This window comes from Eleutherodactylus coqui, chromosome 12, assembly GCF_035609145.1.
Source record: "Eleutherodactylus coqui strain aEleCoq1 chromosome 12, aEleCoq1.hap1, whole genome shotgun sequence".
NCBI classification, from domain to species: domain Eukaryota; kingdom Metazoa; phylum Chordata; class Amphibia; order Anura; family Eleutherodactylidae; genus Eleutherodactylus; species Eleutherodactylus coqui.
Window position 1 is genome coordinate 114,044,903 of NC_089848.1, and position 23,064 is coordinate 114,067,966.

General features: G+C 48.7%; 2 protein-coding genes across 4 annotated transcripts in view; one reads left to right on the forward strand and one right to left on the reverse strand.

Moving 5' to 3' along the window:
• Nucleotides 1-6,845, forward strand: part of KIF9 (kinesin family member 9) — a 36,003-nt gene extending 29,158 nt beyond the window's left edge. For all 3 annotated transcript variants that reach the window (XM_066584882.1, XM_066584880.1, XM_066584883.1), the window contains 6 exons: nucleotides 234-431; nucleotides 1,980-2,188; nucleotides 3,770-3,949; nucleotides 4,615-4,730; nucleotides 6,455-6,559; nucleotides 6,659-6,845. In XM_066584882.1, coding sequence (XP_066440979.1) covers nucleotides 234-431; nucleotides 1,980-2,188; nucleotides 3,770-3,949; nucleotides 4,615-4,730; nucleotides 6,455-6,559; nucleotides 6,659-6,766 — 916 coding nt within the window. In that variant the 3' untranslated portion in view covers nucleotides 6,767-6,845. The remainder of the gene's footprint in view (nucleotides 1-233; nucleotides 432-1,979; nucleotides 2,189-3,769; nucleotides 3,950-4,614; nucleotides 4,731-6,454; nucleotides 6,560-6,658) is intronic.
• A 4,148-nt stretch (nucleotides 6,846-10,993) lies between these two features.
• LOC136587027 (tubulin delta chain-like) overlaps nucleotides 10,994-23,064 on the reverse strand; it is an 18,860-nt gene continuing 6,789 nt past the window's right edge. Inside the window, exons 6-11 of the mRNA XM_066585437.1 lie at nucleotides 16,211-16,352; nucleotides 15,771-15,956; nucleotides 15,025-15,120; nucleotides 14,707-14,782; nucleotides 12,300-12,441; nucleotides 10,994-11,954 (exon numbers count right to left, since the gene is read on the reverse strand). Coding sequence (XP_066441534.1) covers nucleotides 11,725-11,954; nucleotides 12,300-12,441; nucleotides 14,707-14,782; nucleotides 15,025-15,120; nucleotides 15,771-15,956; nucleotides 16,211-16,352 — 872 coding nt within the window. The 3' untranslated portion in view covers nucleotides 10,994-11,724. The remainder of the gene's footprint in view (nucleotides 11,955-12,299; nucleotides 12,442-14,706; nucleotides 14,783-15,024; nucleotides 15,121-15,770; nucleotides 15,957-16,210; nucleotides 16,353-23,064) is intronic.

Sequence of the window (23,064 nt, forward strand, 5' to 3'; positions counted from 1 at the left end):
AACCAGCACTGAGAATCCAGGTGGAGGTACCTTTTCCGTAAACAAGAATATTCCCATTCACTAACAGCAAACAGAGATCTTGAAATTTGTGAGGAACTAGAACACATGGTATATTAGGAAGTTGGGATGCTGGTCTTAAAGGGGCAGATACTGCAAAATATCTGACATTCCATAGAATACAGATGAATGTTGCATGTATTACCAGGGTACTCAGATTGTACTGTTACTTTAAGTTCTAGTCGCAGAGAAGATGCAGTTAGCCCCGCCATCGGGAAGGATCTAGATGTTGCTTCACCATCGAAAACAATGATGTCCCCGTCCTTCCGGGAACTTGATGTGAAGGAGTCTGCAGTCAAAGAACAGCAGGAAAACATGTCTATGGACACCCAACGGTCAGAGCCAGCAGCCAGAGAGGAGACGAGCGGCCCTGGGTGAGAGCTGTAATCTGTGCGGTGGGTGAGGGTAGTAGTCTGTCATCACTATGTGCTTCAGGGGCCACATTTAAAACCTATGCTGCTAAGTATCGTCAATGCCAGCTGCCTTTTGGCGTTACCTCGTCAGGACACAGCTATGAGTATGGAGGAGATGTTGATGTTGTTAGCCGTTTAGTTGTTCACGACCCTAAAGTCTAACTCCCTCCATGGTTTTCGGTTTTGCACTGCTTCTTTCAGTTGTGTGATATCCATGCCAGTCTCGGCTCTGACAGTATCAGCCATCGTGTCTTTTGGCAGCCGGGTCGTCTTTTGCCACTGATCTGTCCAAGCATTATAGAATTTTCTAGTGACTCTGCTTGCATTACATGGCCAAAATCTGCCGCCTTGGCCCTCCGCGGGTCCGAGCCCGGCCGCCTCGGCCCTCCGCGAGCCCGTCCACCTCGGCCCTCCGCGAGCCCGTCCACCTCGGCCCTCCGCGAGCCCGTCCACCTCGGCCCTCCGCGAGCCCGAGCCCGTCCGCCTCGGCCCTCCGCGAGCCCGAGGCCGGCCGCCTCGGCCCTCCGCGAGTCCAGTGATATATCAGGTCTTATACAATTCAGGACTTCTGTTTGTTACTCTCGCCGCCCAGGGCATGCACAGCAGCTTTCGCCATCACTACAGCTCAGACGCATCAATCCTCCTTCTATCAGTTTTTTTCGCAGTCCAGCTTTCACATCCATGCATGTCTATGGGGAAACGATGGTTTGCACTTGCGTTTAGTTGCTGTACCGATATCCCCACTCTTCCTGATTTTGTCCATATTTAGCATCGCTCTTCGCCCCCATGCTATCCTACGTTTTCTCTCTGGCATAGATTCTCCAGCCTGGTCAATTTTCGAACCAAGGCAGATGAAGTCTCGCAATCCTTCTATGACCTCATTGTCGATTTTAATGTGGCCATTTTTTGCAGTGGTCGTAATTTTAGTCTTCTTTAAATTCAGCTAGAGGCCCATTTTTTCACTTTCAGCTTTAATCTTCCATATCAGCTGCTTCAGACCGGCTTCTGTTTCTGCAAGCAGAGTTGTTATCTCCATAACAGAGATTGTTGATGATTCTTCCATCTATTTTCACCCCGACTTCCAATTCGTCTAGGTCCATTTTATGCATGATCCCCTTATAATGGAGATATTAGGTAATCTGAAATCCACCTGTCTCATCAGATACGCAGTCTGTTGTTCTGTTACTGCCAGGCTATACTGCAGCTCTGAGGGTGGCTGAAATAATGTATTCCTGATTAGAGGCTCAGGATGCTTCTCTCTCCCTCTTCCATGCTTTACACTGCAGGTGTTTTTTTTTCTGATTGACTGGTGTGTATCTGTACTAGATTAGTATGTGCACCACCAATGAGAAGTGACTGCTGCACAAGAACTGAGAAGAGGAGCTGATGCTGAGTCTCTGCCCATCTACGGCTTGGTAGTAGCAAATGCCAATGTACCTGTTGGAGCACTTTATAGAATGCCACCATTTAATAATTGACACATAACCTGGCTCTGCTGTTCCCCCTCAGGACCCCGCCGACTAAAGCTTCAGCTTTTGAGGAATTTAAAGCCGAAAGAGGCAGCGAACTAAACCGCATCTTTAAGGAGAATAAACTCACCCTGAGCGATCAGAGGAGGAAGCTGAAGGAGGTCACTGAGCGGATAAACCTCATCAAAAAGGAGATCGACACAACCACTCAGAACCTCAATGTGGCCAAACTGGAGCGGGAGAAGCAAGGTAACTGCCCGCTTCATGTGGGACCACAGGTTCCAGCATAGCCGCTATTATAGTCCTAGACCACTGAAGGGTCACAGGTCCTCATTACTACCTCGAAGAGGAATATATGGGGAAACATTCAGGCTGTTGCAAAAACCAAGAAAAACTTTACAGCCTGTACAATATGTGAACCGACCAATGGAACAGATAGTCCGCATATTCATTCTACTGCAGAGCTGCAATCACTATTCTGCTGGTGTAATCACAGTGCAATTACATTACTTATCCTGTACTGATCCTGAGTTACATTCGGTGTTATACTCCAGAGCTGTACTCACTATTCTGCTGGTGGAGTCACTGTGTATATGCATTGTATTACTTATCCTGTACTGCTCCTGAGTTACATTCGGTGTTATACTCCAGAGCTGTACTCACTATTCTGCTGGTGGAGTCACTGTGTATATGCATTGCATTACTTATCCTGTACTGCTCCTGAGTTACATTTGGTGTTATACTCCAGAGCTGTACTCACTATTCTGCTGGTGGAGTCACTGTGTATATGCATTGTATTACTTATCCTGTACTGCTCCTGAGTTACATTCGGTGTTATACTCCAGGGCTGCACTCACTATTCTGCTAGTGGAGGCACTGTATACATTACATTATTTATCCTGTACTGCTCCTGAGTTACATCCTGTATTTGACTCCACTAGCAGAATAGTGAGTGCAGCTCTGGAGTATCTGTGTGCATACATTACATTACTTATCCTGTACTGATCCTGAGTTGCATCCTGTATTATACTCCAGAGCTGCACTCACTATTCTGCTGGTGGAGGCACTGTATACATTACATTATTTATCCTGTACTGCTCCCGAGTTACATCCTGCATTATACTCCAGAGCTGCACTCACTATTCTGCTGGTGGACTCACTGTGTACATACATTACTTATCCTGTACTGATCCTGAGTTACATCCTGTATTATACTCCAGAGCTGCACTCACTGTTCTGAGAGCTACATCTATGATGCTCTGAATTCAGGTCAGTAGATTCGTGGCAGATCTGCAGGCTTTAGAGTAGACATCCATCCACCAATGTCTAGAAGGAGCATCTGAGAATTTAAAGGGATTGTCCGGTTACCTGACACCATTCCCCCTATAGTGCCTTCTGCATTAAAATAACAAAAGAAGTGGTACTTACCGTTCCTCTGCCGAGGCAATCCAGCCCTGCTGTCCCATTGGTGTTTGTTGTGGAAGAGCATGTCAATGGAAATCACCAGACTTCTGCAGCCAATCAGAGGCTGCAGTGTCACTATTCCAACTCCTGGCATCATGGGCCCAACAGGTGGTGATGGATGCTGCAACCTCTGATTGGCTGCAGCAGCAGTGGTCGGGTAAGTACTACTCTTGTTATTTTAGCACAGTGGGAGCTATAGAGGAATGTTCTCCGGTAACCAGACAGCCCCACTAATGAGCCATGTCCTTTCAGCTTTTCTTAGTAGTGCTCGGCTCTACATGGAGAGATGGTCACCACACCTCTAGGTCCCTGTATGATGTCTGCGGCGCCTCATGTGGTGTATGATGCATTGTGTCTTCCGCTCAGGTGAATACATCAGTGATGAGGGACAGGTCATCATCGACGAGCAGGAGTTCAGCTTGATCTGCAGACTGAAGGACTTGAAGAAGCAGTACCGGGTGGATTACGACGAGCTGCAAAACCTGAAGGCTGAAGTACAGTACTGCCAGAAACTGGTGGACATGTGCCGGCAGCGGCTGCTCAAAGGTGCGCTGCTTACCCTGATCCAAGTATTCTTACTGCAGGGAGAAGAGGGAGGTCTTGCCCATGGCCCCAACATCAGGTTAAGGATTTCATATAGAATAGGATACCTTAAATAAGCCCTGCCTCTTATTGAGGCTCCTCCTCTGTATGCGCAGCAATTTCCGGATTATCATCTTACATGGAGTTCATAATTTATGTCCTTGCTAAAATAGAAATCATTTTTCTTTGACTGAGCCTGTAGTGTAGGAAGCAGAGCTGTAGTGTAAAGTATGAGGGAAAGCTAGAACAGCAGTCTAAGCATCTGATAGTCTGAATTTCTCCTCCTACCTCACACTCCAATATATGCATAATAGAAGAAGGCTAGAAACCCTAATCATAGACGAACGTTAAAGGAGGCGGGCAGCACTGTAAATCATGGCACAACCGCAGCATAAGTCCCTTATGAAACGGGCAGTGAATGTTAGACTACCTTAAATGCCAATACAAAATGCAGGTAAGCTAAAGAAGAAAATAGTAGACCTAGAGACTTCCGAACCACCGGGAGCAGCAGGGGTACGGCAGAGAATCGGTAAGGTACCAGATTCATGGTATGTTACTGTAATATGAATGTTCAGCAGAGTTGGACGGTAATTAATAACATTATAACGTGTCTCCTGTGTGTCCTATAGAATTTGAGATTTGGTATACAGAATCATTTGTCATCCCGGAGGATGTACAGAATTCAATAACAGCTGATGGCCCCCTGAGACCCTGGATGATCCCTGTGAATAAGCTGCTGTCATTGGTAAGTCTTGTATGATGTCATTAGTGATGTCATGTTAATCAGCCATGACCTAATCATGTCCAGGAGCCGTGCAATGTGGTCTTTTCTGATGGAAGCACAGCCGCAATCCAAGTCAGATCTGAAGTCTTTCCTGTCTGACAGTCTTAGGGATACTTTGTAACAAACTGTTGTCAGGCAGAATGTCCGTAGCAACCAGTCGGTCTCAGATTACTCAGCTTAAGGCAGAATTGTCACTAACTGGAGGAGACTCTGAAGAACTGAAACCGGGCATTTCTCTATCCCTCCTGCTGGATCAGCAGTATTTTTTTGTAAAACTAATGCTTCGGTTAGACGGAACGATTATTGTTCAAACAAGCGAAAGTGAACGAATTAGAACTGTTGGTGCCTCGTTCGTTGTTCAGCTTCTGCAGGCATAAAAATCATTGTTGGCTCGTTCAGTTTCAACAGCAATCGTTCAGTCCCTCTCATTCGCTTAAACAGGGACTGAGCCATTCTACTTTGAACGAGCCAACGACGCATTTGCCAGTCCAAAGGGGCTGCACGTGTGCAAATGAGTTAGCGGGGACTTCACTCGCTCGTTCAAACAAGAATCGGCACATTTAAAAGGACACCAAGTTTTGGTAAAGCGCTCCTCACACGAGCGGATTCCAAGTGCAGAATCCGTGATCACGGTCTGCGCGGAGTATTCATGGCAAAATGTAGGGATTGAAAAGCATGTAGTTACACTTTTCTACTCGCAGATACAAACTGTGTATTCCGGGAGCAGAGAGAAAAATTGTAGCATGCTCTACTTTGCTGCAGACAGCCTCCATTGAAGTCAATGGAGGCATCCGACCTGCAGCCCATACACAATTAACATTGCATGTGGTCTGCGGGGACCCGTGTCATCGCTAAGCAACGGTGCTGGGAAATAACCATTAAAAAATAAAAAAAGTACTGCGCATAGCGGGCCGCCGCAGTCACCTGTAATGTAGATTATTCAGGTATGCAGGGTCGCTGGCCGGGCTCACAGGCAGAATCCGCTGCTGGCCTCCCACATGTGGGATCCTGGCCTAAATCAGTGTGGGGCATTAAACCCCATTTAGCCAAACGATTATTGCTCAAAAGATGCCTTTGAGTGATAATCGTTGTGTGCATTTACAGGGCAAGGTGATCGCTCAAACGGCAGTTTGATTGACAGTTTTCAGTGATTACGTTTCGCTCCGAGCGGGGTATGCAACCCTGGAGTGATTTTCGAGGAAGGGCTGTAAAAATGGGTCACAGCGCTCAGCCAATCACAGGCAACGCTCGGCCATTCATTGGATTCAATGAATGGCCGAGTGCTGCCTGCGATTGGCTGGGCGCTCAGCCAATCAGATACAGCTCTTTCAGCAGGCGCAATAGTATCAGCTGTATCCCGCTGTGAACTCCTGATAAGGCTGATCGTTCTCTTTCAGAATGCTGATGTCTGTGCAGTTAGACCCAACGATTCTCGCTCAAAAGAGTGCTTTGAGCAAGAATCGTTGGGTCTAAATGGGTCTTTAGAGACTGAAAGGGCACGGTGATTAGATTAAAAAAAAGCGTGAGGAGCACGATATTCTTACCAGAACAATAGCCTCATTCTATTACTGGCTCCCAGGGGGCGCTGTGAACAAACCCAGGCAAACCCCCCAGCAGCACTAAGTATTTCAGCAGCTAAGGACAGAGTAGCTGAGGGGCCGTTGTCATCTTGTCCCATTTTACAGGGTGAAGACGACCAGGAAAGACATGATAAACTTCAACAAGAGCTACTAATAGAGGCTCCGGGATCGCTCCCATTCAACAATGCAAGAATCAAAACCGATCGAAAGGTTAGTGGCGTTATTTGTGCCGCAGCGAGGAAGAAGCTACAACTACTATACAATGACACAAACGTTTGTTACATTGTTACAATCATTTTCCCTTGGCAGCACAATTACACCCGAGCCCAGATCCAGTTTACCCCGACCAAGAAGAAAGCCGGCATAATAACCACCAACGTGAAAAACAAACCCCCCTCCGAGCTGATGGCTGTGTAAACATGGGGCCCTGCCACCAGAGGGCACTGCACTAACCCCGCTCTCAGTATTATAATAAAGTGTGGAATGTTTCTCATTACTCTTCAGGAAACTTTTATACTTTTGTGTTTACACTTTAGTAAAAATGATGTTGCAAGCCGCTGCGAGGATCTCAGATCTGTTCGTTACCGGTAAAATCAATATCCACAAAATACACGAGCTGAAACCAGCATGGCTGAGAGGAGTGGCTTCATGAGATGAGGGGGATTAACTAGCTCCATCTGCTGCTTCACCCATCTCCTTGCCCTACTGACACATCACAGGCACATGCTAAAGGCTTATTCACATGAAAGCATTTGCGCTGCGTATTACCCGTGCAAAATTTATAGAGAATAGAACCCATTGATTTTACTGGGTTCGGTCACGTGTCTTTGCAAGCGCGAAAAAAATACGCAGCAAGTCCTATTTTCATGCGTATTGCACACAAAAATACTACATATTAAAGGCGCATTCAGACGACCGTATATCGTCCGGGTATTCACGGAGGCAGCTCCTGCTCCCTCTCCGCCTCTCTGCACTATTTGCAATGAGAGGAAGAGGGGTGAGGGTGGGGCTAAATTTCGGGAGTTAGCTCCGCCCCTGTCCCGCCTATCATTGAAAATGGTGCAGGGGGGTGGAGAGGGGGCGGGAGCTCAGAGCACTGCTCCCGGCTCTTCCAGCCTCCTCCCTCTGCAGAGGGACGCCGTATATCGGCCGGCGTGAATACGCAGCTGATATACGGTCGTCTGAATGCACCCTAAAGGTGTTATCCTGAAAGTGGCCTCCAGGATACACGGGGGTCAGAACGGAAGCACTGCTCTGACCCCTATGTAGCAGCCAGCAGTCATAATTACAGGTGCAGCTCTCATTGAAATCTTTGGGAGCTGTGTAATTGCAGGCTAGGGTACCATTGATGTCAATGAGAGCTGCGCTTGCAATTGCAAGTTCCGGCCACTCCAGAGGTTCACAGGGCCTGGATAACCCCTTTAAACTAATTAAACATAGTTGCCCATTGAAAGTAAAGGGAGCATGCTTGCATGTTTTTGGGGGGGTTTTGTATGCGCAAAAAACATATTAAAATCCACATATGCATGCAAAAATGAAACACCCATCACGCTTATATGCAGTAAATACGCTTACTCCCGAGTGAAACCGGCCTTAGACTTTTACTTGGAAATAGAAAAAAAATGCCAGAGATTGTGCTCTCTCAAATGCAGTGTGCCACATGGCTTGTGATGGACCTACACCTTTAAACTAAGGGCCCCCGTATTCCTTTCCCCAACCCCCTGAACCAGAAGCCTCTAGAAAGTTCAGGGATGATTGCTTCCTTGTGCTGAAGCTTAGGGAGAGGCCGTCTCGTTTCTGGACTGGTTTTGCACCCAGCAATCAAAGTCCATGGTTTTGGCTCTACCAGAAGGAGGAACCAAGCTTGCAGGGTTAAAGGGGTTGTCTCGAGGAAGCAGTGAATTTTTTTTTTTTTTCCCAGTCCCCCTAATTAAGCATACATTACTAAGCCCCCCTGTAAATGACTTTTCTAGCTGGTTTGTACTTACAATTCCAGCGTTTCAGCAACTTATAAAAAATTTCCCAAGATGGCCGCCGGCTCTTTTCCCATCGCTTGCTGTAGCCCGACGTGCGTGCTCCCGAGACGCTACCAGCTGTGTCTCCCTGGCAACCAGACGCCCCGCAGCCGCCGACCGGACCCCTGGATTGAACGTCGCCGACCAGTCACCCACCGCCAGGCAGCAGGTAACCGGCGCAGCCCCCGACCCCCCCGGCACAGCGGCAGCCCCCCCCCCCCCCCCCGGCACAGCGGCAGCCCCCCCCCCCGCCCCGGCACAGCGACAGCCCCCCGCCCCCCATCGCAGCGGCAGCCCCCCCGGCCCATCACTTACCTGGGCGGCAGGATGGCGGGACAGCTGGGCGGCTTCTTGGGACAGCTGGGCGGCTTCTTGGGACAGCTGGGCGGCTCTGCACCTTCCTCTAACAGAGGATGGTACAGAATGGCCGCTCCAGCGCGCTCCCGAGCAGTGACAGCTCGTCTGCGCATGCGCAGAAGAGCTGTAGCGGGGAGCACACTGAAGCGGCTCGTGCTGAAAGGAGAAGAACGGACTGCGCAAGCGCGTCTAAAAAAGCAAGCTGCCAGCGAATTTAGACGGAACCATGGAGACGGGGATGCCAGCAACGGAGCAGGTAAGTGGAATAACTTCTGTATGGCTCATATTTAATGCACAATGTACATTACAAAGTGCATTAATATGGCCATACGGAAGTGTATAACCCCACTTGCTGCCGCGGGACAACCCCTTTAAGGCATTTAATGGCCACATATACTACTCCTAGCCCTCCAAGGAGGACATCCCAGAGTGACACCACATCGTGAATGATACTGTCATGTCAGCCTAGAACTCACAACTGGAAGTATAAAAATTGCTTGATATTTGCTTTGGGCAGAAGGCTTAGGTAAGTAGAAGTGTGTGCACTCAAAAATGGTGTGTAAATATGTCTTCACTCAGTAGGATCACACCCTTCATGCGTTCAGACACCCCAGGGTGCACCTTGGGCTTTCAAATTATCTGGCTTATAGCGGTTGGACACATTCGCAACGCACCTTTAGGCCTCTTTCACATGGGCGACAGCAATATCGCACCTATGTTCCCATGATTTTGTAGCGCCGGTAATGCGTTTTTCTTTTGAAAAATTGCACTTCACTGATGCCAGCGATACACTTACGTGATTTTATTGCAGGACGGTTAAAGGGGTTGTCCCGCGCCGAAACGGGTTTTTTTTTTTTTCAACCCCCCCCCCGTTCGGCGCGAGACAACCCCGATGCAGGGAGGTAAAGAAAGCTCACCGGAGCGCTTACCTTAATCCCCGCGCTCCGGTGACTTCTCTACTCACCGCTGAAGATGGCCTCTTCCTCCGTGGACCGCAGCTCTTCTGTGCGGTCCACTGCCGATTCCAGCCTCCTGATTGGCTGGAATCGGCACGTGACGGGGCGGAGCTACACGGAGCTACACGGAGCCCCATAGAAGACTGCAGAAGACCCGGACTGCGCAAGCGCGGCTAATTTGGCCATCGGAGGCCAAAAATTAGTCGGCTCCATGGAGACGAGGACGCCAGCAACGGAGCAGGTAAGTAAAAAACTTTTTATAACTTCTGTATGGCTCATAATTAATGCACAATGTACATTACAAAGTGCATTAATATGGCCATACAGAAGTGTATAGACCCACTTGCTGCCTCGGGACATCTCCTTTAAGCCCTACTCCGAAAATAAGCCCTAGCTGCATCTCCTGAAGAAAAAGCATACTTGCATAGCAGGCGCGGTCCAGGTCATCCTGCTGCTGGCCCGAGTTCCACTCTGCATCCTGCAGTCCTCGTTCGCCCACAGCAGATCACTTCCTGGTGGCGGGATTCAAAAACCCGCCTCCCAGGAAGTGATGGCTCTGATTGGCTGAGTAGCGCTGAATGAACCAATGTGAAGGCTGTGATTGGTTTATATAGCTCTGCATCGATTGGTTCTTCAAACGCTGCTTAGCCAATCATGTTGGTTTATCTAGCGCTGTTCAGCCCGGGCTTTATGAATCACTGATTGGCCCATTCATAAATCCCGCCGCACTTCTCCTGAAGCTCTAGCACACTTGTCTTCCCGGTCAGGGGGTTCAAAAATCCTGCCTTCAGAAAGCGCTGGTTCTGATCTGCTCTCAAGTGCCGTGGCTTAGCCATTCACTGCAGCGCTCAATGAACCAATCACAGCCATTCAATGAGAGCCAGCGCTTCCCGGAGGCAGGATTTTTGAACCGCTTGACTAGGCAGCGGTGGCTGAAGACTACAGTCAAGTGTCTCAGAGCTTCGGGAGCAGAAGTGTGGCAGAGCAGATAGCGCCTGTTGGGTAACGTATTGTTTTTTGTTTTTTTAATGCAGCTAGGGTTTATTTTGGGGACAAACAGTGGCGCTTCCTACTGTAAAAGTTGTATCGCACAAAAAACGCGTTTTCGTGCGATGCAACACAAAGGAAGGCTTCATAGGGAAACACGGGCTATAAAACATCACAAATTGATCGTGCCTGGATAGAGCATGCCACAATTTTTTTTGGCAATGTAGCAGCCTACAAAACATGGCTGATGTCATTATACCAATAATTATAATATCCTTTACATCATACATTTGCTGCTCTATAAAATGTCTGAACTTTTTCAACACAAGTGGCAGAAAATAATATTTTAATTTAAAAACTTTTTGTTGATCTATAAAACATGAATAAATACATTCAACATGGAGAAAAAATGTGGGTGGAGTTTGGGAAATGTGGAGCGAAGGCTGAGAGCAGCGATCTAGAACCTGAGATCTTACCGACCCTCCTGTAATCTGTGAACTCCGTCCATAAGTCGTCATCATTGTCTGTCTTGCTGTTAGAACTGAAACCAGTGGCCTAAAATATCTATGTTTCTAGGAAAGTTGGGTTATCCTCTCCTAGACATCCAATCTGCTTCACTAAAATTTCATTCAGTTGCCTGAGGGTAATGAGTAATGTGGTCCCCAATCAGCTACACAGTGCCCAGCCTACCCAGTAACTGATACCAGGGGGTCAGTGCCGGTATTATACTTTTACGAATAATAATATTTAATTGCTGAGAAATTTTAAGAATTTTTGTCCCCCACTCAGGATCCCCACTGATTCTTGGGCCCCCTGTCACTACAGACAGGAAGCAGATTGCACTGTCTGTAGTGCAGTGGCCCAGGTTAGTATTGCAGGCACAGCTCCCATTGACTTCAATGGGAAACGTACCTGCAGTACCAAACAGGGCCACTGCACTTCCAGCACCAGGAATCAGTTGATTGACAGGGATTCCAAGCAGCAGACAGGTCATCAATAGAAAAAAAAAATCCAAAAAGCCTTGGACAACCCCATTGAATTAGCGAGGATTTCCTGCTGCTCACAGGACCCCTAAACCCCTATATTCATCCACCACTGAGTTCAGGGTATCAAAGGACATTTGGAAGTGGTCATCCTCGCAGTTGTATCTCCGATACCAATGCAGATAAGCTCCAGCGTCATACATTGTCCGAGCTTTAGCCAGGACACTACTAATCAGGTCACCGGCACTGGAGTGATTGGCGCATACAGTCAGGGAATGGCACAAGGGGTCCAGAATATTCTGGGGATCTGTGGACAGATATAACGTATAAGAGGTCAGTGAAACACAATAGCGCACAAATACAAATAACACAATCAAGGGTGATGCGGAAATACAAAACTGGCTATATGTCAGTTTTCATCATGCTGGAGTTATAAACTACACTAGCGACAAAGAATTGCGCCTCAACCATCATCTCGCAATAATGAAGCGTCACAAGCGCTAAATGCAGCAGCACTACTGCTTCTGGACGCGTGGCCACATAGAGGCAGGACTATGTCACTCAGTGATAGCGCCCCCTTTATCTCTGGCTCAAGTCCATGGGGTCAGTAAACTTGCGCTGTAATATTCTTGGGGTATTCAGTCCCACTGACCTGTCCAGCAGTGGATAGGTGAAGGGTTCCAGGACACACAGCGATACGCCTGCCTCAGCTTCATCAGAACAGAGTCCCGGGAAAGAAGAAACGAATAGTCCTGCGAGTTACGAGCCGCCGCGAGTACAGAAAGACTGTGGTGCTGAGAGGGGAGAGAACGTTAAAGACCGTAACGGATGCTCTAATACTAGGGGCGAGGTGCAGTCATAGTGCCATGCTGGAGGACAGCGGAACACGTACTGCTGTATAGATCTGCCATTTCAGGAGGTAGAGAAACCTGGGTGACAACTCTTCCAGACGGAGGTAAAACTTTCCCAAAAACATAGATGAGGATATTCTTTTACACGGGCCGACAGTCGCCCAAGTAATCGCTCAAAAGAGTGTCCTGTGTAAAATTGGGCTCAACAGGGCAAGTAAGCAAGAATCGCTCACGTGTCAGTCGCTTGGTTTTCACTGCACCTAAAAATCAAGCGACTGTCCGCCCGTGTACACAAGCAATCATTCATGTATGAACGACTGCCCGTCACACTGAGATGGCTGTCAGTTGCTTAAAGGGGTTGTCCCGCGCCGAAACGTTTTTTTTTTTTTTTTCCAATAGCCCCCCCGTTCGGCGCGAGACAAACCCGATGCACGTGTTGAAAAAAAAAAACGGATAGTACTTACCCGAATCCCCGCGCTCCGGTGACTTCTTACTTACCTTGAGAAGATGGCCGCCGGGATCTTCACCCTCGGTGGACCGCAGGTCTTCTGTGCGGTCCATTGCCGATTCCGCCTCCTGATTGGCTGGAATCGGCACACGTGATGGGGCGGAGCTACGAGGAGCAGCTCTCCAGCACGAGCATCCCCATTCAACACGGAGAAGACCGGACTGCGCAAGCGCGTCTAATCGGGCGATTAGACGCTAAAAATTAGACGGCACCATGGAGACGGGGACGCCAGCAACGGAGCAGGTAAGTGAATAACTTCTGTATGGCTCATAATTAATGCACAATGTACATTACAAAGTGCATTAATATGGCCATACAGAAGTGTATACCCCCACTTGCTTTCGCGGGACAACCCCTTTAAGCGTATGACGGTCATCCTATGTAGAAGTACCCCAGTGCCCCTTCTACATGAACCATTTCTCATTTAAGCGAGCGAGGGACGTCACCGCTAACTTGTTCGCACTCGTTCAGCCTGAATCATTCACTTATTGTTCAGGGTCTCACATTCCTATATGAAACACTGAGGGGGGGCGTTTAAACGCAACGATAAGTGAACGAGCCAATGATTTTTAGTCCTGAAACTGGAGGACGAATGAAAAGTGTACGATTTTCGTTCGTCATTCGGTCGTTGGCTGGCATTTAAACAATTATTGGTCACTTTCTCTGGTTTGAACGATAATCAATACGTCTAAACGCAGATTAAGTGAGAAACCGTTGAATAGATGACAGTAACTGAAAACGGCGACTCGAGGCCTTATACTATAATTTTGCTGTACAGAGCTGCAAACTCTACAGTGATGTACGGTGGGAGAAGTTGTGTTCACGCAGCAGCCTGATGCCAACTAACGGCACATCTTCTGCTATCCAAGGCTGCAGGGTGGACGGCATTACCAGATCCAGCTGACACGTTAGGAGTTACCGTATTTTTCGTTCTATTAGACGCACCGGTCTATAGGACGCACCCCCGTTTTAGAGTGGGAGAATAGGGGAAAAAATTTGAACTCACCCAGGGACAGCGCAGGGTTAATGCCAGGTGACGGAGCAGAGGGAGCAGCAGAATCTGAAAAACCAGCGCTCCATATCACAGCAGCGTGTGTGTGCAGCAGGAGGAAGGAAGCCGTTTGGTGGAGGCGGGGAGCAGCAGTAGTACCCGCCGGCGCTCACCACCAATCAGAGGTATGTATGGGCGGCAGTGGGGAGGAGAGAAATCTCCTGACTGATCGCACATTTGTTCGTGCGATCACGAGTTTAACTCACAATCACGCTAAAAATGGCGATCGGAACAAATTTTTGGCACATTCGCTCTATAAGGTGCAGCAACTCCCCCCCCCCCCCCCCCCCCCGCTTTGGAGGGGGAAAAAGTGCGTCTTATAAAGCGAAAAATACGGTATTTCTCAATTCTGATGGATTTTAGGCGATAATGGGCAGAAATGTGAATGCAGCTTGGGAAGTGACTAGAGTAAGACTTTTCACAGCACATACAAGATAAGAAATGAGTATTTGTGCAAGTACTTAATATTATGTGTTTACTTGGCAGTGTAACATAGATTTTTCAAGGTAAAGTGGGGCTGTATTCGGAATATATTCTGTTCCACGTTACTTTCCAGCATAACAATTTTAGAATTAATATCTAAAAATATGAAATTAGGACAATTTTGAACAAAAAAAAAAAAAAAATGTATAGCTTCGGAAAAGGATACAAGACGGCCATGTGGATCAGCTCGGGGGAGGGTCTGGACGACAGAGCTCGTCATTTTGTCCCAGGAGGCCATTCCCCTGCGGACACAATGAGAATTGCTGAATTAATCTACAGCCTCCAATCTGCTTAACAGATGAGCAGGGGAGCCCCCCAGCCTTCAGCTGGGTCTATAGAGGGGTCTGTAGTCTTCACATTTACGTCTTACTGACATCACGGTGACATGTATGACTTACTGCCATGGTCACATGAGGTTTTCTGCATTGCAGCACGAGATTCAAGGAAGTATACTCAATAAACATAATGAGCAGCGGCCCCTCACCTCCGGCTGACATGAGACGTGTGGAGGAACTTCATGGTGGACATTGGACATAGACAGCGGATCAGCTCCCACGGCTCCAGGCCAACACTCACCGAACTGATGTGGAATAAACGAGATGTTAATGCAAGCACCCAATACTAGAATACCCCAGACTGCACAGGCAGAACAGACCATTAAAGGGGTATTCAAAATTTCCCTAACTTTTCCACTTATTGCCATTATTCCAAATGTCCATTTAAATAATCATGCTAAACCCCAGTACCGTTTTTTGCTGACCTGCACCTCTGCTGTTTGCCTGCCAGCTTCAGATTTCCACATTGTTATTTAAAATGGCCACCGGAAGTGCAAAAACTACATTTCCCATAATGCCCTATTGCCAGTCACTGACAAGTGGCAGCTGATTGTGACTGACAGCTGGCCGCTCATTGCAACAGTTAACCACTTACATGCAGCAATCAATGTTGATTAAGCATTTAGGAGGTTAGCAGAGGAAGGGTGCTTCTTCTATAATGTCATTGGCCTTCTGCTATGAAATCTCAGGGGTGATAAAAGTTATTTACCACTTTTAATGTACCCCAAGATGGTACCAACAATAATTACAGCTTGCCACACAGACATCAAGCCCTCACATTGCCATGTCAATGGAAAAATAAAAAAGTTATGGCTTCTGAAATGTGAAGATCAAAATTCCCTAAAAATTATTGTCCAAAATTGGCTGTGTCACTAAGGGGTTAAGGAGACTGCACCTTCTGGTCTTCAGTGAATATACAGGACAGAGGAGCCCAGCCAGAGAAGAAGCAATGTGTGTGTTCATGGAGGGGAGGGAGACCGATGGCTGAAGCCCAGATGCAGTGATGGCCTTCTTCTCCACTAGGCAGGCTGCTTTCTTCATCACCTCATCATTCTGGAAGAGAAGGACCGCATCACAGAACCTGAAAAAGTTAAATAAGTTATTGCAGTGCTGAAGAGGACCCCATTGTGGTACCTAAAACTAGTGACCAACTGTGCAGACCCTGTAATGTTACCTAAACTAGTGAAAAATGGCTGCAGTTGTAACAATGAACCCAAAAGAGCAAACACACGATTACAGCTATGCAGAAGACTACACTGCAGTACCTAAAGGAGTGACTCCATGATCCCCTTACAATACCCTGTGTCCCAGCCCTCACTAGAAATAAGATGTTACCTTTGCATCCAGGTCAGGCAGAGCAGCGAGTTGTAATGCTGTAGCGGGGAGTCGCCTGTCTCATGTGGTGCTGTGGTCACCGATAAGATATACCCAGCGGGATACGCTTCCCTAATCTCTTCACATAACCGAGAGCCCATACCTGAAGAGCAGAGCACAGAACAGGTAGAAACGCCACAGCTATATCCGGCTCTCAGCCGGGAAGTAGAGACAAGCTAATCCAGTTAGGGTGGTTTCACATCTGCGCCCGGGGAAGCAGGAAAGGGGAATCCCTGTGGCCAAACGGCTGTGTCTCAGGAGGGAATCCAACAGCACCGAACCGAACCCATTGACTTTAACCCCTTAAGGACACGGCCTATTTTGGGCTTAAGGATGCAACCATTTTTGGCGGATTTTCATTTCCATTTTCAAAACCCATAACTTTTTTATTTTTCCGCGACGCGGCCATATAAGGGCTTGATTTTTGGCGTGGCGAACTGTAGTTTTTATCGGTGCCATTTTTGGGTACATAAGACTATTTTGTAAAACTTATTAATTTTTTTATGATCGCAGGGAGAGAAAACGCATCAATTCTGCCATGGATTTTTTTACAGCGTTAATCATGCAGCATAAATGACGCGATACATTTTTTCAGCGGGCCGGTACGATTACAACGATACCAAATTTTTTATATATTTTTTTTTTTTAGGCTTTTTCACTTTTCCGCAATAAAATCTCTTTTTTTTGGAAGTTTTTGTTTTTCTAAAATTGCTGCATTCAAAGTCCTATAGCTTTTTTTATTTTTCCATGGATGGAGCTCTGTGAGCGCTTATTCTTTGTGAGATGAGCTGTAGTTTTTATTGGTACCATTTTGGGGTACACACAGCTTTTTTGATCACTTTTTTGCCTCCACAAAAATGCAATAATTTAAAAAATAAGCATTTTTCCTTAGTTTTTAACTTTTTTTTTATGCTTTTTGCCATGCATGATAAAGAAAAGTGTGTTCAATTCATTGTACACATCATTACTGATACGTCATTATTATTTTTTTTTTTGGGGGGGGGGTTTATGTCCCTGTTGTGGACTTGTACAATAGCATCTATGCTCGCTATCACACAGCATTGCAGGACTTCTGTTCTGTAATGGCTTATTGCTTATATTAGCGATCATAGGCACTGGCAATGTAGGACGCCTGCATCTGGCATCCTGTTGCCATGGCAACCCATTAGGCTCTCTGCGATAACATTGCAGAGTCCAATGATGACACACAGGGAGTGTGCTCCCTCTGTGAACCCTTTATAGATTGCAGCAGGGAAGGGGTTAACAGCGGGGAAATGTTGGTCGCTATCCTTATGCACCTCTGCTGTTGCAGTGGGAGGCCGGCTATCGGTGACAGCAGGCTCCCGCTGCCGGATACGGCAGGATCTCCTGTTGCGTTAAGTACCCCTCTGCCAAGGCATAGTTATGCCCTGTGGTGGGAAGGGGTGAATGGGGTCTGTTTGGTTTCTGCTCAGCCGCACAGCTTTTAGATGGAAGAAAAAGTGCTGCATGCAGCGTTTCATCTTCCAGTATTTTGAGGCAAATCTGCGGCAGCACCTCCGAAAACATCAGCAGCTGCACTGATCTCTCCGACTACAATATAACAGCCTGGAGTGTGGGATGTAACAATGTTACTCTGCACTGGATACAATTGTATCTTCTTCCGCACTGACAGCAGCACTGGGTATGTCCTTCACAGTCTGTGAAAGTGTTATATAGCAAGGAAAGCCTCTGACAGCAGCGAGGAAATGAAACACCAGGGAGGGAATGTATCATGTGGCAGAAAAAAAAAAAAAAGAAGATGCCGTTTTTGGCGCAAGCCCGGCTTATACAAACAATTGTGACTTTTTAATATAAGCCACTTGTTAAAAAACCGGTTGTGGTGTGTAACGAGGGGGTGTGGCTGCCCTGGCTCCGTAGATTTAAGTATAATTTATGCGAGAAACTTGCATAAATTACACCAGATATATATTCCAGCTCATAGCTGGTGTAGAATACTGTGTAGACCGACAGACGGCCAGAGTTGCACCTAATGTATGAAGAGGCATGCACCCCTTCATACATTAGGCTCGGCGTGTGCAGGCAAGGTTCATATTAGGACGAGTGTCTGAAAGGCTTAATGACTTAAAGGGGTTGTCCCGCGCCGAAACGGTTTTTTTTTTTTCCAACAGCCCCCCCCCCGTTCGGCGCGAGACAAACCCCATGCAGGGGTTTACACAAAAAACAGGACAGTGCTTACCTGAATCCCCGCGCTCCGGTGACTTCTTACTTACCTGCTGAAGATGGCCACCGGGATCTTCTCCCTCGGTGGACCGCAGGGCTTCTGTGCGGTCCATTGCCGATTCCAGCCTCCTGATTGGCTGGAATCGGCACGTGACGGGGCGGAGCTACACGGAGCCGATCTCCGGTACGAGCGGCCCCATTGAGAAAAGAAGAAGACCGGACTGCGCAAGCGCGTCTAATCTTGGGATTAGACGCTGAAAATTAGACGGCACCATGGAGACAAGGACGCCAGCAACGGAGCAGGTAAGTGAATAACTTCTGTATGGCTCATAATTAATACACGATGTACATTACAAAGTGCATTAATATGGCCATACAGAAGTGTATAGACCCACTTGCTGCCGCAGGACAACCCCTTTAATTCCCCCAATGACTTTTAGAAAGTTGTAGAACTTCTCATTTACACAGAGATTACATTGTATTCATAGAAAACAGGAGAACCCCCTTTTACAACAGCGAATTAATTAAATGAAGTCCTGCATTGCGCCAACCAGTTATTACCTGTACCTCATTGACTGCTTCACACACTATAATGGGCGAATCCGGTTTCCATATCGCTATACATGGGCACTAGAGATGAGCGAACGTGTTCTTCCGAGCTTGATATTCGTGCGGGATATTAGGGTGTTCGGGATGTTCGTTATTCGTAACGAACACCATGCGGTGTTCGGGTTACTTTCACTTCCTTCCCTGAGACGTTAGCGCGCTTTTCTGGCCAATTGAAAGACAGGGAAGGCATTACAACTTCCCCCTGCGTCGTTCAAGCCCTATACCACCCCCCTGCTGTGAGTGGCTGGGAAGATCAGGTGTCCGCCGAATATAAAAGTCGGCCCCTCCCGCGGCTCGCCTCAGATGCCTTGTGAGTTAGTGAGGGACAGTGCTGTTTGTACCGGAGCTGCTGTAGGGAAAGAATTGGTAGTTAGTGTAGGCTTCAAGACCCACCAAAGGTCCTTATTAGGGCCACTGATAGCTGTGTGTTGGCTGCTGTTAGCAGTGGCAATTTTTTTTTTTCCTCAAAATCGGCTCTGCAGAGCGTTGCACCCGGCATTAGGGGACAGAAGTGCTGCATAGGCAGGGAGAGTGTTAGGAGTGAGTGTAGCCTTCAAGAACCTCAACGGTCCCTTTCTAGGGCCATATTTATCCGTGTGCAGTACTGTCCAGGCTGCTGTTAGCTGTGCTGCATATTTTTTTCTTCTCAAAATCGCCTCTGCAGAGCATTGCACCCTCCATTCATACTGCAGGGAAAGAATTGTGTAGGCAGGGCCACAACACAGTTATTATTCATTGAATATACGCAGTGCTGCCTTTTTGGTGCAAAAAAACGGAAAATATTTCTATTTGTGCAGCCTCTGTCCGTCCTAAGGGCGGTGGACACGTGTCGGCTGCATGTGCAATGTTTAAAAATCAGACGCACCCAGCTACGTTTTACTCCTGGCTTCGCCATTTGCTTTCCTTAATTGGAGAAAAAATACCTGCTCTGCCAGAGTTAATAACTCTGCTACCCTCACGTTCTGTGACACATTAGCAGGGACACAGCACAGTTATTAAACTTCTCATGTTCATTGAATATACGCAGTGCTGCCTTTTGGTGCAAAAAAAACGGAAAATAATTCTATTTGTCCTGCCTCTGTCCGTCCTAAGGGCGGTGGACACGTGTCGGCTGCGTGTGCAACCTTTAAAAATCAGACGCACCCAGCTACGGTTTACTGCTGGCTTCGCCATTTGCTTTCCTTAATTGGGAAAAAAAATACCTGCTCTGCCAGAGGTAATAAACTCTGCTACCCTCACGTTCTGTGCCACATTAGCAAGGACACAGCACAGTTATTAAACTTAGATTATTTATTCACTAGAGGCAGTGGGGCCTTTCGTTTTCAAAAAAGGGAAAAAATTATATTTGGCTGCAGTCTTGCGCCAATTTATTTCCTGCCTGTGAAATCAAATCACTGGTAATACAGCATGCTGAGGGTAGGGGTAGGCCTAGAGGACATGGACACGGCCGAGGACGCGGAGGGCCAAGTCAGGGTGTGGGCACAGGCCGAGCTCCTGATCCAGGTGTGTCGCAGCCGACTGCTGCGCGATTAGGAGAGAGGCACGTTTCTGGCGTCCCCACATTCATCGCCCAATTAATGGGTCCCACGCGGGAGACGGTTATTAGAAAATGAGCAGTGTGAGCAGGTCCTGTCCTGGATGGCAGAAAGTGCTTCGAGCAACCTATCGTCAACACGCAGTTCTGCGCCGTCCACTGCTGCAAATCCGAATCCTCTGTCTGCTGCTCCTCCTTCCTCCCAGCCTCCTCACTCCACTACAATAACACCTGCTCAGGAGCGGGAACACTCCCAGGAACTGTTCTCGGCCCCTGCTTAGATTGGGCAGCAGCAGTTCCTCTCCCACCAGAGGAGTTTATCGTCACTGATGCCCAACCATTCGAAAGTTCCCGGGGTCCGAGGGAAGAGGCTGGGGACTTCCGCCAACTGTCTCAACAACTTTCTGTGGGTGAGGAGGACGATGACGATCAGACACAGTTGTCTTGCAGTGAGGTAGTAGTAAGGGCAGTAAGTCCGAGGGAGCAGCGCACAGAGGATTCGGAGGAAGAGCAGCAGGACGATGAGGTGACTGACCCCACCTGGTGTGCAACGCTTACTCAGGAGGACAGGTCTTCAGAGGGGGAGTCAAGGGCATCAGCGGGGCAGGTTGCAAGAGGCAGTGCGGTGGCCAGGGGTAGAGGCAGGGCCAGACCGAATAATCCACCAACTGTTTCCCAAAGCGCCCCCTCGCGCCATGCCACCCTGCAGAGGCCGAGGTGCTCAAAGGTCTGGCAGTTTTTCACAGAGATGCCTGACGACCGACGAACAGTGGTGTGCAACCTTTGTCGCGCAAAGCTCAGCCGGGGAGCCAACACCAACAGCCTCACCACCACCACCATGCGCAGACATATGATGGCCAAGCACCCCACAAGGTGGGACGAAGGCCGTTCAGTGCCTCCGTTTGCACCCCTGCCTCTCCCCCTGTGCCCCAACCTGCCACTGAGATGCAACCCCCCCCTCTCAGGACACGGGCACTACCGCCTCATGGCTGCACCACACCCTCATCTCCGCTGTCCTCGGCCCCATCCAGCAGTGTAGTTCAGCGCACCGTCCAGCCCGTCGCTTGCGCAACTGTTTGAGCGCAAGCACGCCGCCACGCACCCGCACGCTCAAACGTTAACCGTCCGCATAGCAAAATTCATCAGCCTTGAGATGCTGCCGTATAGGGTTGTGGAAACGGAGTCCTTCAAAAGTATCATGGAGGCGGCGGCCCCGCGCTACTCAGTTCCCAGTCGCCACTACTTTTCCCCGATGTGCCGTCCCAGCCCTGCACGACCACGTCTCCCGCAACATTGTACGCGCCCTCACCAACGCGGTTACTGCCACGGTCCACTTAACAACGGACACGTGGACAAGCACAGGCGGGCAGGGCCACTATATCTCCCTGACGGCACATTGGGTGAATTTAGTGGAGGCTGGGACAGAGTCAGAGCCTGGGACCGCTCACGTCCGACCCCACCCCCCAGAATTGCGGGCCCCAGCTCGGTGGTGGTATCTGCGGAGGTGTATGCTTCCTCCACTAAAGCACCCTCCTCCTCCTCCTCCTCCGTCTCGCAATCAAGATGTGTTAGCAGCAGCATGTCGCCAGCAGTCGGTGTCACGCGGCGTGGCAGCACAGCGGTGGGCAAGCGTCAGCAGGCTCTGCTGAAACTACTCAGCTTAGGCGATAAGAGGCACACGGCCCACGAACTGCTGCAGGGTCTGACACAGCAGACCGACCGCTGGCTTGCGCCGCTGAGCCTCCAACCGGGCATGGTCGTGTGTGACAACGGCCGTAACCTGGTGGCGGCTCTGCAGCTCGGCAGCCTCACGCACGTGCCATGCCTGGCCCACGTCTTTAATTTGGTGGTTCAGCGCTTTCTGAAAAGCTACCCACGCTTGTCAGACCTGCTCGTAAAGGCGCGCCGGCTCTGCGCACATTTCCGCAAGTCCCACACGGACGCTGCCACCCTGCAACATCACTTTAAGCTGCCAGTGCACCGACTGCTGTGCGACGTGCCCACACGGTGGAACTCTACGCTCCACATGTTGGCCAGGCTCTATGAACAACGTAGAGCTATAGTCGAATACCAACTCCAACATGGGCGGCGCAGTGGGAGTCAGCCTCCTCAATTCCTTTCAGAAGAGTGGCCTGGTTGGCAGACATCTGCCATGTCCTTGGTAATTTTGAGGAGTCTACCCAGGTGGTGAGCGGCGATGCTACAATCATTAGCGTCACCATTCCTCTGCTATGCATCTTGAGAAATTCCCTGCAAACCATAAAGGCAGCTGCTTTGCGCTCGGAAACGGGGGGCGGGGGAAGACAGTATGCCGCTGGATGAGGATGAGGAGAGATGAGGAGGAGGAGGAGGAATGAGGAGGATGAGGAGGAATGAGGAGGATGAGGAGGAATGAGGAGGAAGGAGGAGGAGGAGGAGGAGGAATGAGGAGGAAGGAGGAGGAGGAGGAGGGGAGGAGGAGGAGGAGGAA